General features: G+C 41.7%; 1 protein-coding gene across 1 annotated transcript; it reads left to right on the forward strand.

Annotated features, from left to right (window-relative positions):
• The first annotated feature begins 14,803 nt into the window (after window positions 1-14,803).
• On the forward strand, window positions 14,804-16,548 carry LOC147612289 (uncharacterized). Its single transcript, XM_086783578.1, has one exon. It carries the CDS (start codon window positions 15,166-15,168, stop codon window positions 15,856-15,858), a length of 693 nt encoding a protein of 230 aa, XP_086639704.1. The 5' UTR covers window positions 14,804-15,165; the 3' UTR covers window positions 15,859-16,548.
• The last annotated feature ends 3,192 nt before the right edge of the window (window positions 16,549-19,740 follow it).

Consider the following 19,740-nt stretch of genomic DNA (forward strand, 5'->3'; position numbering starts at 1 on the left):
ACATATCAAAACACACGCTTGCACACAAACCACCCCCCCACATATGCATAAATATATGCACATATGTATATATTATGTACACATAAGTATTGTCAGACTGCTTGGTGTTCCTTTTGGGGTTGGACTTACTAATAAATAGTTGGTAATGTGGGCCATTAATAGATTTTTGGATAAATTGAAAAAGTGGGAAGGTTTGAAAGCTCCCTTCCATAACAGGATTGATATCTGCAACTCAGTTCTGAATGCTTATATCATGTTTCTAAATCTTGTGCTAAAGTTTGGGAACTGTCATTGGAAGAAAATCATTGGCCCTATTAGAGATTTTCTGTGGAGAAATGGCAATGGTAAGAAAAGAGTCCCTGCTTGGCTTGCTTTGGATAAAGTGTCAATGCCTAAAAAGGAAGGGGGCATTGGTATTATTCATTTGCCCACCCATTGTGTTACTCTGATGCTCCCTAGGGTTTTATCTCAAAATGCTACTTGGGCTTTAATGATGAGTAAATTGGTGGAGATGGCTGATGTTTTGGCTAAGGGCAAATGGGGGAACCTAAACTGGAAAGATAAACTTTTTTCATATGCCCCTCTCAAGATCACATGCTCAGATTTTTGCAAACTGCTATGCAATTGCTGGAAGGATAACTTGGGCTTCATGGCTTGGGATGGTTGTGGAAGGGTAACCGACAATTCCATGCTGTCTTTGGGTCTATGGTGGACGCATAAGTTTGATCCCCCTCTAGCTTTACTAGATGCAGCTGTGGGCAAAGATTCTTAACAATAAAGGCATTAGATATCTGGCTGACTGCTGGGACAGGGATCTGGCTGGGTGGAAAGAGGTGAAATTCTTATCTCTGGAATTTCAGTTAACCAGGAGAGAGAGAGAGAGAGAGAGAGAGAGAGAGACTTTATGGGTCAGGTGCTGGAGGTGTTGCATAGTGAATTATGTTCCACAGTAACTGACACTTCACTCTGGATCAAGGATTGGACTTGGATCAATGGTGTCAAACTGAAGGAGGGAAAAACTAGGGACATTTATGAATTAATGAAAAAGAGGGATGCCAATGTGTTGTATTGTAATAAAATATGGAATGTAAAGTGGAGTTCTTCTAGCTAGAAAATGAGATGGTTCTTGATATGGAATTGTCAGGTCCCTAGGAAATTTCAAGTTTTTTTTGTGGAAGGTTTGCTCAAGGTTTGCATGTGGGAATTACCTATAGAAAAACATGGCTAGCGGCATTTGCCCTAGGAGCAGGTCTTCAATAGAAAATGGCAAACATGTGTTTTGGGAATGCCCAGGTTTAAGGAGCACCTGGTGCAAAATGACTAAATGGATAGAGAAGGGTCTGAACATGCAAACTTATTGGGAGGACTGGTTACTTGGTAAGTGGTCAGTCAGTGTGATAAACTCAGTGGGCTGGTGTTTAACATTATCAGAACTTGCATTTTATGGGAAATCTGGACGAGCAGGAATGAAATTGTATTCTTGAGGGCTACATGTACATGGTTGCAAGAGTTAGAGAGCTAATGTATAGATGTGTGTGCATGTGCAAGTCTGTATGTAATGTAAATAAAATTAGGTCTCTGGAGTTGGATTTGTTGATTCAGAACCTACAAAGGAATATGCTTTGAATGTTTCCCTGATTCTTAATAAGCTTCAAACATACTAGGGTTCTTCCCCTAAATGATGGTTTGTTGGCTGCATGTGAGATGTTGGGTTGAGAAGAAAAGGCCTCCTAAATTTGGACCTAAAACTCAAAGGTGATACCGCAAGGAAAAACAAACTGATCACAGGGTCGTGAAAGATCTTGTCTTTTTCATCACTGGGAGAAAAGTTTGCAGAAGCACATAAAGAAATCCAAATCTATGTGAATTGTTTGTTCTATTGGATGGCTTTTTCCTTTGCACAGTCTCATCACCATGCAGAATTGGTTCCTCATACATAGGTGTGCCAAATACTACCCCTTGTACTACACGTGCTATAAAAGTAGGACTTGGTGTATTTCTAGAAGACCCTCTATCCAAAAAAGTCTCCATATTTGGACCGCTCCCATCATATCATCCTGCAAGATAGCCCAACTGCTTTACACATTGAATGATAAGAAAAATACAATCACCCACAAAAATCCCCACTCCATTTACTAACTTCATGATTTACTAACTAGTCTTTCCTATTCCTTCCAAAGGAATAATGTCTATAGACATTACATTGATGTCCATTGGACATCAATGCAACATCATAAGTATAAACAAAACATCTTCTCGATTCTCCCCACAACAAAGTCTCCTACTTGATCTCACGAGACGAGGACGTGATCGACATCAAGAAGGGGAGAGTGTTAACCTATTTTGGGGTTAACACGAGTTGCCATTATAATTGTACATTAAATAGCACAATGAGACAGAGACACAAAAAGCATGTATATTTAAACTAGGAAGCTATGATTGTTAATCCAAAATGTATATCGGGATGTGGGATTCTTTGCCATGCTCTTATCCATGTTAGCATATGATTCCTTTGACTTGTTATATCTGAGAATGATGATGGCAAGAATTGAGGGAAGGAGTAACATACATGGGAATCTTTTGCTTTACTTTGTGGAACTGTAATGGAGTGAGCCTTTTCTTGATTGGCATGTATAGTGGGTCCACCCTCTGTGTTGGTGTGGAGCATTAGTACTGAAAACTATATTCTAGCAGTGAGGTACTCCTTGCGCCAATCAGGTTGTATTCCAAAATCTTCTAGGCGGGGGTTGGTATCATCTATTTCTATTGCGGTATATCCACCTCTTGTATGCACTGATGCTACTTTTTCCACCCTACAGAAATAACAACTGATCATAAATATAACATTGTGGATCTCTAGCAAATCGGCTAAGTGTGGGTTTGCCAATTTGGTGTTCCGTGCCACATTTTCCCACAAGGTGCCTTCTCCTCCCATTGGTAGCAATTCTTCTAAGTCTAGCATTGGGGCTTGGAGAGGGTATGGTACATGTGGTTGTCACCCAGACCCTATAGTAGAGTAGGCTTCTGGTAGGATTCTCCGTGTAGGCTCAAATGGTGTAATCTGCCACAGCAGCACCTTGAACATCAGTTTGGGCTTTAAGAGGGGGTTCCCAGCTTGTATGAGGCCCCCGTATTCTATAGCTGATAAAGAATGCAAGACATTTTCATTAGTGAAAGCTTGTACATCATGTCGAGGGGGTAGATTACGTATCTCATCAAGCTGCCTGGGTGGAGATAGATTTGCCAACAACTTCTCGAAGTCAAGAGTGTTAATGGGAAAATCAAGAGGGAAAGAAGAACGTGAAAAGATACATTCGACCTTACTTTTGTTAGTAGGAGATAGACTAGGGAAAGGGTCAATGAGAAGTTAACTGGAGAGGAAAAAAGTATATACAGGATATGTCATAGAGGACCCAACTGTGTCCTCTTGCCCTTCCCCTGAACTGGGTGGAGGTTGGGGGGGTTTCATAGTCTTCATAAGCCCATGGAGGTATGTGATCTCTTCTGGGGCTATATTTGGATATTCAATATATTCATGATCAAAATCATAAATGACATTAGTGAGCATTGCCTCCAGATGTTTATGTATCTTTCTATGTAGTTTTATAATATCCAAGGGATGATAAAGGTAAATTCAGATAGATTTAGATATTGATGGTTATCATAAACCTTAACCCACCCTTGGCTAATTACCCACTTGGTAGCTGCAATTAATAACCTCGTAATTGGCCGATGTGGATGGCATGTCATCTGGCATGAACAGTTCGAATTTGTCGACACTGTTATCTACCAACTATGAAGGTTGAGCACTATGGGGCGTAATTGGAAAAAGAAGATGTCAGCTGGGTTAGTAAGAATTACATCACCCCTTAATATTCCCATTATTAATGTAGGGTCAGTGTCCCTCTCCGTATTCTGATGTATGAGGGTAAAACCTCCTAAACTGAGCTCTTATGTTAGATTAATTTCATATTGAAGAAGAGAGAGTGTTAGTGTAGATAAAAACAAGGTAAGAGTTTGAGGAGGGGCCTGAGGAGTCACCGACAAAAAACCTATCTCTGAAGCACGCTCGATGAGTTGACGTAGCTCGTCATTTTGTTCACTCCTTTGAAGGTGTTCCTGGAGGGCGAGCTACCACTCCAGTTCCTGGATTCTGGTATCTTTGTCATTGAGGAGTGTGGAAATGGCCACCTCACGTACTTCCCGAGCAACTGCTAGCTCTATGTATCTTCTTTCGGCTTCTTCTTTGGCACTGTGGGTGGTGGCTTGAGCTTGAGCCTCCTCGAATTGTTGTAGGCAATCCTATGCTAATGTTTGCCTCCTGTTGAGTTGCTGGTTGACATGCTCGAGAACTTGTTGGTGGCTTACCAACATCTGTCTGATTTCCTTTGTCTAGGCACACTGATAGCCTCATTGAGCTCCCTTAGCTTTTCAGTGTGTGCTTTGTTGAGAGCTGTTCACGTTCTATTTGGAGGCTAGTCACATTCTGTTCAAATGCTACTTTTTTTTCTTTGAACTCGTTGATTTGCCTGGTGTACCCCTCTTCTTTGGATTGGAATGTGGCATGTGCGTCCCTTAGTTGTCGTGTGTGCTGCTCTTCTTTCTCTTTGTTGTGTTCCACCTCCTTCTAAAGCTGTTCCTTAGCTTGTTCTACCGAAGTGTTGAGCTCTGCATTCTCTTTGGTTCTTCTGACTAGTGTCTTGCTCAATAGCTGATTACCTTGCATTGTTGTGAGCCTTGCTTCTTGGTCTTTGGTAGTCTTTAAACTTTTAATTATTACTTCCTTGTGTGTGGCTTCGGCCGTAGATAGCTAGCTGGTCTTTTAGAGCCTGCAATTGTCTGTTTTGTTTTTGATTTTCTAATTCCGCATTTTTGTCATGCAAAAAATGAGTGGTCATGAGGTGACAACACCACACTCGTTTTTCCTATGACCGTACATTTCAGTTGGTAGATGTTGAGCCGTCTGTTTCCTAAAATTGGAATTGTAGCAGCTTGTTCATACCTTCCATGCTTGATTTGTTACCTAGTGGCTGGCCTCTGCATGGTTTCTTTAATGTGTCCTTGCATATGCTTTGGTTTGTCTGGTTTCATACCTTCTTTGGCATCTTTGGACATTTCTTTGTGGAGTTCTTAGGTGTCTTTGAGTACAACTTACCCCAACTACAGATCTATTGTGAATTATGCAATAACCGCCATCACTTCCTATTGCTGTTAGGTCTGTGAGACATCCTATTCCTAATGGCTTGTAGGTATTGGAATGTAGCTAGCATGGCTAAGAATATTTGTTAGGGGGTAGGGGTTGCAAACCTTCCATCGGTGGGACTTGAGATAGTGCTCCATTTCCTTGTGGACTATTCTATGAAGAGGTATGTAGCTATACCTGTCCCACTGGCTTTATCTGCATGATCATAGACATGGCACGGTAGGCTCTCTCATCAACCTCTTCCTTGATGTTCTAATATTCTGCCCCGTTAGAGTTGTATGAGACCTTCCTCAACATATCCTCCAATGGCAGTTGATCAATGTGATGGAGGTGTGTCTTTTCTGGAGGTGGCAATTGATGTGCCTCTCTAACCATATTATTTGTGATATGTACCTGCTCTTTGGATCCATTGAGCTTTGTGATGGTTCCACATTTGGTATTCTTGTTGTATGACTTGAGGTATTTATAGCACACAATTTTTGGTTAAAATTCTTGGGTAGTACCTCAGCCATCTTACCCAATCCCACCTTCTCCAACTTGTACTGTACATCTGTGTCCTCTCCAAAATTTTAAGGTACTTTGGGCTGTGGTACTGGAAGAGAATCTTTCCTTGATCTATATGGATATCTCCTGGAGCATTGTCCCCCTCAAATCCTTGGCATAAGGGCTAAGATAGGTGAGCTTTATGTCGCAAGGCCCTCTCTTCTGTGAGTCCAACACCAGATCATGCTTTGTTCTTCTCTTCTTTCTTGCTGCAGGTGATCTGGTGGTGCTGGCTTGAATGATTGCCGGGGTCTCTTCAAACTCCGGGTCGGACTCTTCTGTGGAAGCCATCTAAAAAGTGGAGGCGACGAAATGTTGGGCTGAAGGAGCGCAGGCGATGGACACAATCGACATCAGGGTGTAGAATAAGATTTTTTAAGAAGATTGTGAGGAGTGAACTGCACGAAATAGGAAAGGGAAATGTATTTATGCTCCAGCCGTCGGCATGGTGGTCCTCTTAATTGGACATGCCACATGTCAAGATATGATTTGTTGGATCTTTTTGACCATTTCACGACATGAAATCCCATAGCTTTTCATGACATGAAATGCTTTGAAGATTTTCACGATGTGAAAGTGCAAGTTAGGTTTTCGTGAAATGCTCGCTTTCCCTTATGCATGCAAATGGGGATACCCTAAATAGTCATATATGCTCAAACATTCCAAGGCCAAAAAACATGCATTGAGGGGGGGAGAACTGAGCATGTGAAACGTATGAACTTGTTTCATGGTGTGAAATGGGTTAGACATTTCATGGCGTGAAATGCTTAACCCTTTACCTTGTACCCATTGAAATTTGAAGTTATTTGCTTGGTATCTAGGTACTTGTCCCTTTTACCTTCCCTCTTTCCTATTTCCATGGAAACCAAGCTGGTACTTTGGAGCTTGTGGGTATGTGTTGTTGTAGATGCTTTAGTTTTGAGTGAGAACTCCTTAGTTTTCCTTCCATTGAGTAGAAGAGAACATCTACCGAATCCTCGTGAACCTGTTGTTTATCTTGTGCATGTGGGTCTACTTCTACGTTACCCTTGTCTAGAACTTGGCTATGGTTTTTTTTTTGGGGGTGACATTGGAGGTGTTGCATTCTCTTGTTTACTTGGATGTTTGTTAGAGGTGAACACATGTTCCATGGATCCTCTTGATTTGCTTGTCACTGGTTGCTCTATGTCGCATGTAATTTCTTGCCTCCCTTTATTCAAGGAACTCCATATAATGGGATGGTCATGGTTTCATTGCCATCGTTAAGTTGCAGTGTTTGTTTTTCCCATTGGATGATACAATTGGTGGCGCAAATCCAGGATCTTCCTGGAATCATCTCCTCTTCCATTATTCCTCCAGGCATAAAAAATACCTTCCCAACCAAGGGATTATTTTTTAATGGAGATGTTAACATTTAAAAATCCCATGGTTTGTGTAACTGATAGATGCACACTATGAACGTGGGTGTTAGTTGCCTCTAGGTGGGGTTTGTCTAAAACTACCCAAGTTTCATAGGAAATCAAGTTGTGACTTGATCCCATATCAATCAATGCAATGGTCTTTGTTTGACTACCCTTTGTAGAGGCATGTACACTGAGGCATGCAGGTTCAATATCCAAGTCATCATCCTCAAGTAATGTGAGTGAAGCGATGTTTACATGTAGCGTTCTCCCTTAGAGTCTTTATTTTGTTTTGGCTTCCCTTGCCTTGGATTCTACTTGAGCTTGTCTGATTTTTTCTTTTATTAGCTCTTTCTTTTGTTTAAGAAGAAGCTCTTGTGTGCGATCATTTCTTGGGTCAGGGGTCCATAATATTTTTTCAGCTTACTTCCGTTGATACCCCTCCATTTCTACCCCATAGATGGTTTCGATTCCGACTGAACCTTAAGGGGTGATCCCAGACACTATAAAAGGTCCTAACCCTCGATACTTCAATTTCTTTTTCTTGGTGCTTCCAACACCATACATGAGGACAAGGTACCCCTTTTCCAGTTCTTTGTGTTTTAGGTTATGATCAAGCTAATGTTTCCGTCAAAGTTTCTCTACGATAAGCCGATGTGATGCAATTAGCTGTGTTTCATCGAGTTTTTCCAAGTCAATCAACCTCTCTGAAGCTAATGCAATTTCTATGAGCCTTTCTTGTACCGTAATACGTAGACTTGGAACTAAGAATTCCATAGGCATTACCACATCGATGCCATAAGTTAGACGAAAGGGAGTATATCCTGTCGCAACCTTGTACGCCGTACGATAGGCCCATAGTGCTGCTGTCAACTTGTGTTCCCAATCCGTCTTGGTCAAAATAGCACATAGAATCTTGTTAGTGCTCTTAGCTTGGCCATTTGCCTGTGGATAATAAGGTGATGATTTCTGATAGACTACAAGGAATCCCATGAGTAAATGTTCAATCACCTCATTGATGAAATGTGAACCCTAGTCTCATTGACTAATTCTAGTGGACAGCCAAATTTGGAAATGATTTGTTCATACAAGAACTTGGCTGTAGTTCGAGCATCTGATTTTTAAGAGGCTCTTGCTTCTACCCACTTGGTGAAATAATCCGTGGTGGCCATGATCACATAACGAGCTTCACATAACGAGCTTGTGAGACGGATGCGCTACTGGACTAATGGGTCCAACAAAATCAATACCCCATTTCTCAAAAGGTTGTCTCATAATTACACGGGTAAGTGGCATGGTGTCTTTATATTGTAGATTAGCAAATCGTTAACATTCTTCACATCTTTCAACAAATTCTATGGTGTCTCCGAATAACGTTAGCCACCATAGTCCTACTTGAAGCACCTTGCGAGCTGTAACTTCTCCAACAAAACGTCCTCTTCTAGTACCGTGAATGAACTCATCTTCTCGCACACATCTTCTAAGGATATTGTCTTTGCCTAGCTTATATAGTTCTCTTGCAATCAATTGATATGGTGCGGCCAACTTAACAATTCGAAGCATCTTATCCTTGTTCAAAGGCCGCGAGCTTGTGGAAAACCATTAGCTAGGTATTCAGATATTTCCTTACTCCACTCAAGCACCACATCAATCTTGAATAGACATGCATCTGGAAGGTCATCATCAATGCTAGTTTTAGGTTCTCCGTTTTGGAATCCTTGACATATAGTCTGCCAATACATGTTGTTTTCCTTTTCTCACCGATGATCGTAAAGTCAAATTCCTAGAGTAAAAGTAACCATCGTGTGATCCTCCCCATGGTATGGCTTTTTCACTAGATATATTAAGGCCTGATGATCCACAAAGAATACAAACTTGTTGGCCAGCAAGTGATGTTTGTATTTCTTGACAGCATATACCATGGCCAACCCTTCACGTTCAGTTGTGGTATAGTTTATTTCTACATCATTTAATTGTCACTTGGCAAAGCAAGCCAGGTAATCCAATTTAAATTCCGCAGGTTGCGCCAATACGTATCCTATAGAAAAATTTGATGCACCAATGTGCACATGGAATGCGAGGTCCCAATTGGGTGGTCTCAAAATCACTGCACTAGCAAATGCTTGTTTCAATTGATCATATGCTTTTTGGCATTCTTCAGTCCATTTAAAGACGTGAGTAGTCTATACAATGGACTTGTAATAATGGACTTGTAATTTCAACATAGAATATGATGAATCTTCGATAATACCTAACGTGTCCCATAAACCATTGCACACCCTTGTAGTTTGTTGGCGATGGTAATTCCAGGATTAACTTCACCTTGCTCTCATCAGTGGAAATACCATTTTTAGACACAATGTGTCCTAAGGTAACACCGTGTTTGACCCACAATTGGCATTTTAGAGGGCTTAAGGATATGCGATATAATCAACATCTCTCAAACACCTTCCTTAAGCAAGCCAGATGTTTTGTCCATCGTGAGTGTGCACAAAGATTGTCCATGAATACCTCAAGCCACTTTTGCAAGTAGTCCTTGAAGGCTGTGCACATCAATCGTTGGAAAGTTGCAAGGGCATTAGTGAGGTCAAAAGGCACAACCTTATAAGCATAGGTCCCCCACATTGTATTGAAGGCCATCTTGTGTTGGTCCTCTGGTGCAATGGACACCTGATTGTAGCCTGAAAACCATCTAAGAAGCTATAGGCTTCTTCACCTGCTACCCGTTCTAATACATGCTCCGTATATGGTAATGGGTAGTGGTTTTTGTTGGTAGCTATATTGACCTTTTTGAGATCAACACAAACTCTTAGCTTCCCATTCTTTGTTGTCACGATCACGTTTGGTGATAGCCAATCTGTGTGCTCAATCTCGTATGAAATCCGTAACTATGAGTTGATTGATTTCCTCCTTGACAATAGTTGCGTATTTAGGATTCATCTGATAAGGTTTGTTCTTATGGATGGTATCGATCCCTCCATGATCGGAATAGTGTGCTCAATCACCTCGGGTGGTACACCCTTCATTTCAGTATATTTCCAAGCAAAACAATCCTTGAATTCGTTTAAGAGAGTAATGATCTCTTTTTCTTTAACACAGTTAAGTTATTAGTAATGAAGACAAGTTTGGATCCTCCATTGGTTGTGCAATATCTACCTCCTTAACTTCTACTAGCCCATCGTAAGACCTGGACTATCTATTCTCCTTCACCCTTTTGGCCGTCAGTTGGATCACCTTTTTGAAATGATCTGGCACTGGGTGTAGATCTAGCTTGTCATCATCCTCATCCTCGTTTCAAACTATTGCCTTCCTTGCCTCTCGCTCAGAGCCTTATTTTGTTTTCTTCTTTGTTCCTTAGTGAGTTTAGGTGGATCATGCTCTTGAATATTAGTTTTCTCTTCTCATTTTCCTTCCAAGGTAATCTTACTCAACTCCTCACCCGAGTTCTTAGAAAACTCATTATGCACCTTAGTGACCTTGAGATATCGTAGCCATTGGGCGTTCGTAGCTTTACTTCGTAAAACAAAGCATTGTGTTGAGTGGTATACCTCTTTTGTTTCCACCACTTCCTGAGGCATTGAGTGATGTTGGGACCATGCGGTCTAGGCACTTCTGTGCTTGAGGCTTTATCCTTTGTTTCCTCCTCCATGAGTTGCACATTTACCATGTGCATTGAGGTACTGGGAATCATTCTCGATTCAACATACTTTGTTCCTCTAGGGGGGCATCACATCTATGGTGGCAAGTACATGCATCTAGTTTTCACTAAAGTTTTGAGCTGGAAGCGATGTGTACATCTCATTCTCTTCCTCTTCCCAACCATGAGTGTTCTTTAACTGGTTGGCAGACTTGTAAGGATGTGGTTCGTTCAGTTGTGAGCCAATCATCTGCAAAAATTTCTCTTCCATGAGATGTGCCTTCTACGTATGGATATCAATCTTCACAATTTACAAATCCTTTTGTATATACACTTAGTCTAATGCCCAATCGTGCACCACCTTCGCTTCCCTCATGAAGGGTTTACCCAAGATAATATCATATGAATCTGGTTGGTGCAAAAACTCCATTACAACAAATGTATGATGGTAACAAAATGAAAAAACCTTAAGCTTAACGTTTTTCAATAACCCCATTGGCCTTGAGGATGTTCCATCTTCCATCTTAACAATTAGGTCTGCTCTTTCTAGCTCTGGTTTTCCCCAGTCTTCCCAACATTGCTTGGTGATAATTCTCACACCCATACCTCCATCCAGTATAGCAAGTTCTTGGTACCCTTTATGGTGGATTCGAATTGTGGCGTTCATGTCATCACTCTCATAATACCTCCCCGCTTGGTTGATAGGTAGTTGGATGAATTTGGGTGCTCCCCTTTCCTCAAGTACTTGGTTTTTCCCTGCCAGAGGTGTCTGCTTTCCTATGTGGTGTTCATTGGGTTCATTCTTCCTTCTACCCAATCCTTGACATCTTTCCCACAATGCTGGCATGTTGCGTAACAATGGTCCAAGTGGTGTTTTGATAGGTATAGATAGTATTGTTGAGAGATTGCCTATGTCTCTAGGTTTTCTAGCAAGTGAGGGCTCCTTCCACGTGTTTGTCTCATATTCAATCCTAGGGAATGAATGGATCGATAATTCTTGATCTGCCCCTGCAAATATTCTTGCCATCAGATCACTATGAGCCTCTTCCTCGGACTCTTCTGGAATTGGAGTAGGCACATCCAACTTTCTTTCTTTTAGCAACTCATTTCGGGGATACATTGTATCCCTAGCCTTTTTAGCCCTCAATTTGGCATCATGGTTGTGGTGACACTCCTCTACAAGTGCCTTAGTCTCTTTGAGCTTTCTTGTTTCCTCCTCCGCATATTTGGATATCCTCCAACACCCTTGGGGGTTGCTGGTGTCTCCCTTGTGGTTTCTTGTGCCTACTCATTTAGTCTTGGCACTTGATCACCTCCTTCCTATGACTGGGTGGAGCCAATGTCAATGGTATCTTCCTCGGATCCATCCTGAATTACGACCACAATGTCACCCTTGCCCACTTTTTTTTTTCTCTTCTCCTTCTCCTAGTCTAAGAAATTTTACTACCTCCTTTTTTTTCCCCATCATTTACCTGATTCGCTTATGCGCGTGTCAGGACATTTACTAGCATGATATTTCTAGGTTGTACACTTATAGTCCTGATGGTGGCATGTTTAGATGTAGAAGCATTTCCATTGGCGCGATATGGGCAGTCCTTGATTAAACTTTAACACCACACTTAACACATGAAAGAGTTGGCATGGCGTTGGTTGGCGCTGATCAGCTGAGTGGTGAGGCAGGACTCCAATGTGGTCCACTATGTGAGGAAGGATGCCACATTCTTTATCTTGGCTACGAGCCAAATAGCAAAGGTGTTTATACAGAGTTGTCGCAATAAAGCAAACTTACAAAGAAGGATTGATTGTGTTTGCTAGATGTAAAGGACAAGTTGGCCGAGTGGGTGGGCCAAGAAATATGTGGGGTTGCTTCCTTTGAGTACTGGGAAAAACCTATTTTTTTTCACAACTTTGAGGAGATTCTGGGCTCTGTTACCAGAGTACAACAACAAGAACACACTATTGTTGGATGATAGCCACTAAAAGTGCTATACAAGCCAAGATGGAACATACGTTATCCTGCCTACTTTTGACAAGTAGACAAAGTCACAGTGGATGAATTTTTTGGGAAGGGATGTTTTGGATTTTGTGCACACATGGGTGGAGTCAACTGAGAGCAGGGCTCTTGCAGAAGAGGATGTTTTTAATGCAAGATCACAGCAGCAAGGATAGCAAATCGGTGACGAAAGCAACAAAATCAAAAGAAATCCAAGTGTAGTTTTCCTCCAAGTATTACCAAGTACTCACACACTTCAACAAACATAAAATTTCGTAACTAATCTAATTCGCTCTCTTCCACACAAACCTTATCCACACAGTTTTTCACAATGCACTCCAGAATGCAAAGGCAACATTAAATCTTGTATAGTGGAAGATGGAGCTCTAAGAAGATGGAAGAAACAATGGTGGTTTCCTCGGCAGTGGTGCCAAAAATGTTATGGCCTACTGTACCTCCCAAAAGAACTCCACCCATTCACCAATGGAATAAGCAATAGACAGTAACCGTCGTAGGGTACTTACCAATGCTCCAATCTCCACCTCCACTCTGTCACTGCAGAGTCGCTCACACCACATTGCAAGGCAATCATCCTCTCACTCTCCCACACACAAGCATAGAAGAGGCACATGCACTAAAGTATTTAACACCTTCTCTCTCCCATACACCAGAAAAGACAAGAACTCTCATAGCACAAAGGGCGATTGTGTCTTTCCATTATGAGAAATTACCTTATATACAAGTGGACCTTATTCAGACTTGGGCGCCCAAAACTTACTAACTAAAGCCTTGGCTGGCCAGTATCTCATAATGTACAATATTTATAATGTCTTTACATAACACTTTTATTAATGTCCTCAATGGAAGAAGCATCTTTGTTAATCCAAAATGGGAGGAGCATCTTTGTTAATCCAAAATGGGATTAACAATGATGTCCAAATCTACAACTTGGGTGGGCGCTCGAAAATGGTCCAACAGAGTTCTTAGGATGGTCCCACTCCAAGAATGTGTGGCAACAACAAGCTAGAATGGATTTCTTGTGAACGTACTTCACGCATGTATTGTGAGATTAAGCGTTGCATAAGTAATAGGCCACTTACGAGCCTTGGGCACATGACTAGTCACAGTTTAAGTGTGTGTAAACACTTATGGCCTTGTATATAAGTCACTTTCTCTTATAATGTAATATACTCTTCCATAGTCTTACTCTTGCTAATCCTCTTGCTAATTATCTTCTCTAATGTATGCTAGTGAGTGTGTATAAGTGATTTCAGGTGAGAGGAAAAACGAGGACCTGGTGTCCAACGTGGTGGTGACAACGCTCACGAGAGATGGTGATGGAATCTAGTACCCAATGAGGAGTGGAGCTCTTGAAGCGGTGTGCTTGACCATTGGAAAGACCCCCCCATGACAGTTGTAGCTCACAAAGGTAAGCTCTTAACCATTGGAAAGATTCCCCCACGATGGTTGTAGCTTGCGAAGGTAAGCTCTTGTGAATGTGTTTCTAGAAGTGACCGAAATTGGCCATAACACAGAATAGAAAGAGATGCACATCCTTCCTCATGACATAGTACCCACAATTGACTTCATAGAAAGAGAGGCGCTGGCCAATGCTTTCTTTTTTGTATAGTGCTCAAACATTGGAGAGAGAGAGAGAGAGAGAGAGAGAGAGAGAGAGAGAGAGAGAGAGAGAGAGAGAGAGAGAGAGAGATACGAACTAGGCCCCCTTCAATCTCCTATGTGCAAGGAGATATGTGGCCAATAAGAGAGAAGAGAGTGCGGTTTTCAAACGAGAGAGAGAGCATGCATGCACAAAAGCAATTTGAAATATGGATGAACAACACAAATAAGGCACGTGTCGAAAAGGAGATTCAAATTGATAGATTACTTTTAAAAAAAAGAGAACCCTCTAACTCAAATTTTTTACATGGTACATATTCCAAACCAAATTAAATTCATCGTAATTGTATTAATTAAATACCACTACGATCTTAGTACAAGAGAGCCCCCAAGAAGAATATCTCGTTCCTGGGGGTCGGCGGTCCGAAGGTAGGCCCGGAAGACGTGTATGAAGATCAAAAGAGGAAGTTTCGGATACTCATGACATGTAGACCAGATCAAAGTCCGAAGGTAGGCCCGGAAGACGTGTATGAAGATCAAAAGAGGAAGTTTCGGATACCCATGACATGTAGACCAGATCAAAGTCATAACTCAATCAAATTTTGCCACTTGGTGGAGACTCTTCGTCAGCGGCTCCGTCCACTCTTGGCATGCTTATCATGTGCCTTGTGTGACCGCTTATCGCGCCCCCGTGCACGAACCCATTTCTGTTCTGTGTCTATCTTATCGATTTTCTGTCTGTCATCACACTGTGTGTGTGTGTGTTGCACATCTTAAAGCATCGCCACGCATGAGCAGCTGCTTATTTCCGCTGGCCTTCTTTAGGGGCATCGCGGCAGTGTACGTGTCACCGGCCACGTTGCTTGCCTGCATAATTATAGTCCCAGCTGGAGTTGCCTTCACGGTGGTGTCGTATGTTCTGAGGAAAGACCGGCAGCACCAGCAGGAGGAGGAGGAGGAGGAGGAGGAGGAGGAGGAAATCACAACCAACTCGCCAGCGTGGAGAAATGCGTTCAGTCAGTATTACCTGGAGAATTCCGTGCCTCGCGCGCTGGAGGAAGAGGTGGTCGAGATGATCCCATTAGTCAAGTATACGTCCCGCAGCACTACTTCTTCATCATCGGCTATGGCTGATGAGTGCGAGAGCTGCGTGGTGTGCCTGGCCCAATTCGAAGAGGAGGAAGTCGTGAAGGTGCTGCCTCCGTGCCAGCACTCCTTCCACGTGCCGTGCATCGATAGGTGGTTCGAAACCCACTCCACGTGTCCCCTCTGCCGAAGCAAGGTCACCATCGACACCGAGCAGGCTGCTGTTGATTATCATCATCATCAACAACAACAAGAGACCGATCACACACTCCCCCCGCGGCCCTTGCAGAGCATTAATTCGATTGACGCTAGTGCAGCAGATCTGTCAAGCACCGCTGCTTGCATCGTTGTGGTGATTGTCGAAGATCATCATAGAGCGACAATTGGGCGGCTCTGATCTCTGTGTGACATGGGTATCATCCACATCGCACAAGAACCGTCCTGATGATCCGAGGCTCTCACTCCTGAGTCCTCACAAGCAACAGAGTAATTCTACCAGTGAAAAGCCATCTTCAATCGAGGCCAACAGTTCTGGCACAAATAGCTCTGCTTTTTGGGTGCTAGGGGTGGGACCTGCTGTACGCAATAAACAATACAAAGCTACGCCTTACCGGCCGATCTACCTAGACTACGTGCTGCGCCAATTCTGCAACGCCTTAATCCGTTAGTAATACTTTGGTTGCAAAATTCAAAATTCATTATCATATGAGCATCTCTTTATGCGCCATGTTATGCTCCACTGCACGGAAAACCTGGTTTGCAGTGTATTTTCCTCCCAATTGAAAACCAAAAATGGACAGTTGAAATTTGGTATCTTCAAGTGTCCCTACTCACACAAATCAAGGATGTCAGGGTTTGAACCCAAGTCGATTTGTTTGGGTAAAGTAGAATGGGCTGGGCTAGAGCCCGCTGTGACTGGTTACTTACTTTTGAGTGGTACTATTATTTTGATTAGTAGAATGCTTAGGCATCGGTGACTACGTTTTGTAGCTGTTGGTGACCATATTGGTAGTATCTTTGTTCTAATTTCGATCATGTTATCCCCAGGCAATGATGTAAATAAGACAACTCGCATCTCTATGTTATCTTTTTCTACTCCAAAAAAATCGTAGGTGTGCCTATTGATTGAGAGAGTGTGCATGAATTTCTACCTGTCCCGATAAAGTATACGTGTGTATTGATAGAATCAATGAAATTATATGTGTACCAAGTATTCCAAAGAAAGAGAATATGAGGAACGATCCATTCTCGAGTACACAATATACCAAAGAGTACGCACGTCCCAAAAAAAGGGGACGTTTGAACCTAATCAATGTGCATATTTGTGAATTGTGTGGGCTCTTGACTATTTGTGGTCTGCTTGATCAAAGTGCTTTTGATGGCCTTATTCTTTTCAATTTGGGATGAGGCAAGGTGTACATGTTCAAGGATTGTGCAAGAAAGGTGTGAATGGTTACTTGGAGGTTTGACTGAACAAGGGGCGAGTAGGGTCAATTCTAGTGTTGAGGAGAGGGAATCCTAAATTGGCCACATATAGACATGTTTCAAGGGTGAACTTTGATTGAATGGAGTTGTCCATTGGATGAGGTTTCCAAGTGTATGTCTGGTAAGGTTTTATATTCATGATGCAAGTGAAGGTGCTCTGGACATTCAAAATGGGCTTGCAATAGTGTGCATATGTGTTGGTAGCATGGGCCAGATCCACAAGGGCTAGATTCTTGGTTTTGAGGATGAGCTTGGGGATATGCCAAAGATGAGAGTGGAAAAGAGGCCATGATTTTATATGGTTCAATTGAAAAAGCTCACAAAAAATTGGGGAGTTTCAAAAAAGCTCATGATAAAAAGCTCGCCAAATAATCACGCCCTAGGTCTTCGAGATCCTTGAGAGGTAGCATATCGCATTGTAGTGATTTGAATAGAAATGTACCCTAATAGCACAATAATGCATTAATTGATGTTAAATGACATTGGAACTACAAAAAACGAAAGAAAGATCATAACAATGCGATATGAGGCCATTAGACAAAATCCTCATGATCTTCTTGCGTTGCAGTGATTTGACACAACCATCATTCAACTTTGTATTCTAATTATTTGTTAAAAAGGTGCAAAATTATGCATTAGCAAAGTACCTAGAGATGTATAACTAAATGGGGCCACAAAGTGGTAATGACAACAACGATATGAAGAAAAATTTGAAATGTTTGAATTGGCAGTTGTATGTAAATAATAATGATTATGACATATTGTTGAAATCAGAACTTTTTCAAGGTTAGAGTGATTGGCATATTGTTAAAATTATAACTTACAGTTGTTGCATTCGAATACATAATCATCAAGTACTTGTAGGTCCTCCTCGTTTGCCAAGTCTGTTCTCACTTGACTCAGGAAGACGTTTGATCTAATATTGAGTATTATCAAGAACACATGTTCAAACCATATTAATAAGATCAATGAATTTTTAATGTCATCCTCCAAGTCCTAATCAATTGCTACAAGATTTTCATTGACATAATGCCAACTCATATAATGAAAGGCTAAAATTAAATTCTGAGAGCCAATCATAAATTTATGGAAAATAGACTTTTGTTGGATTTTGCAAGTAATTTTATCACAACCCATTTTTTATCTAAGAAATCCAAACATTTCTCTGATTTACAGATAAACATTGATAATGCTTTTTTGACCTCCTCGTCATGAAAGAAGTCAACAAAAACATGAAATGGCATAAAGACAACGATTTTCACCTGGCAACATTTGGTCTCATACATCTTTACAGATCTTGGTATATCTTTAATCTAAAAAGCACTCACTTATTTCTGCAGTGGGTATTGACTATTCTAGACTTTTAAATGAAGGAAGTGGTAATGCTTTCAAAGATCCATAACTTATAACACTATGAAAAATTTGTCATAAAAGAAAACTCCCCTCTTTGCCAAAGACCTGCTTAAGCTTTCTTTGTATAGCTGCTCACCAATAGAAGCATGAAATGCATCAAAGATTCCTACTATACTATCTATAGGCTGCCAGTCTACCAGGTTTGAAGGATATATATCTGCACAGACAAATACAAGGTAAGTGTAAGTATAAAAATGAAACACGTTACGTAAACATAATGTAAAACCCTTCCAAAAAAACATTCACTTACAGTTTGGTCTATGGAGTGAGATGCCCCATTAGGCAAACATTGCCAATGCAATTCTTAGTGCATGTAGGCATGCTATATAAGGACTTCCTTAATACTCCTCCTATGACAGATAGCTTGAAATCTTTAACTCTACCTTTGTACAATGAACTAATTCGGTGCATTTTTCTCTTCCTTGTCTGCCAACATAACCCAACTACCAATAGATATGGTGATAGGAATCCATCTTTGATTATCCATATCAAAGCTATTGTATAAAATGTAATAGCTGTAACAGAGGAGCAAGGAGCCTAAGACATATGGTTTCCATTGAAGCAAACACAAGCACAAACGCAGATGAAATAAGAGATAACCTTCAAAATGCAAGAAGATAAAAGAAGAGATAACCTCTCAATAACCTTGTCGAGAAAACTCAGGTTCCCCTAGACCTCTATCTCTTCTTGTTGAGACACTAGTGCAGAGAGGAGGAGTCCAGAGCGAGAAAAGATTCTGTCCAATCTGGTACTGCTGTCTTCTAAGAGCTCTTCTTCTTGGGAAACCTCTTGATGAATGGGGTTTGGTTCCAACTCCACTATGTCCACCATATTGCATTAGAACCCATCATAGGAGTTTAACCAATTCCATAAAGGTTTTGCCGCCTCCTCTCCTTCTTAGCCAAATGGATCCCAGGCCTCATCCACTGGCAATCCTTGACATTCCTCTTGCTCTTCATTGTCACTGGTTCCTTCCTCCCAAATGGGAATCATGTTATGTAGGGCAGTGCCCCTTGCACTCTCATAATCGGGACCTTTTTCTAAGGGCAAAGTCACCGTCCCCGGGTTAAGGATATGCAAGTTGTCTCGGCCCCAATCATGGATCACCTGAGCTACTACCACTCCCTAGTATCTTCAGGCATGATGTTAACACCAGAACCACCATCCACAATGGCCCCTGCAATTTGAGTTCCTCCCATGAAGATTGTCGCCCTTGGGCTTCGGTGATCGGCCACTCCTGAGGCAGTGAGGCATACCATTGCTTGCTACCTAGGCCGTCGCCCACTTCTACTAGATGTGGCTTCATCCCTAGTTGCCTCCGAATCCATCCAATGTTGAACCAAGCCTAGAAGTTGCTCACCTATTTCCTAGCTCAAACCAC

This window comes from Cibotium barometz, chromosome 45 (genome assembly GCF_041138505.1).
Source record: "Cibotium barometz isolate CiBa-2024 chromosome 45, ASM4113850v1, whole genome shotgun sequence".
NCBI lineage: Eukaryota > Viridiplantae > Streptophyta > Polypodiopsida > Cyatheales > Cibotiaceae > Cibotium > Cibotium barometz.

Bases quoted from the DNA above. Each gene is read 5' to 3' on its own strand.
- LOC147612289 (XM_086783578.1), top strand. From the start codon at position 15,166: ATGAGCAGCTGCTTATTTCCGCTGGCCTTCTTTAGGGGCATCGCGGCA.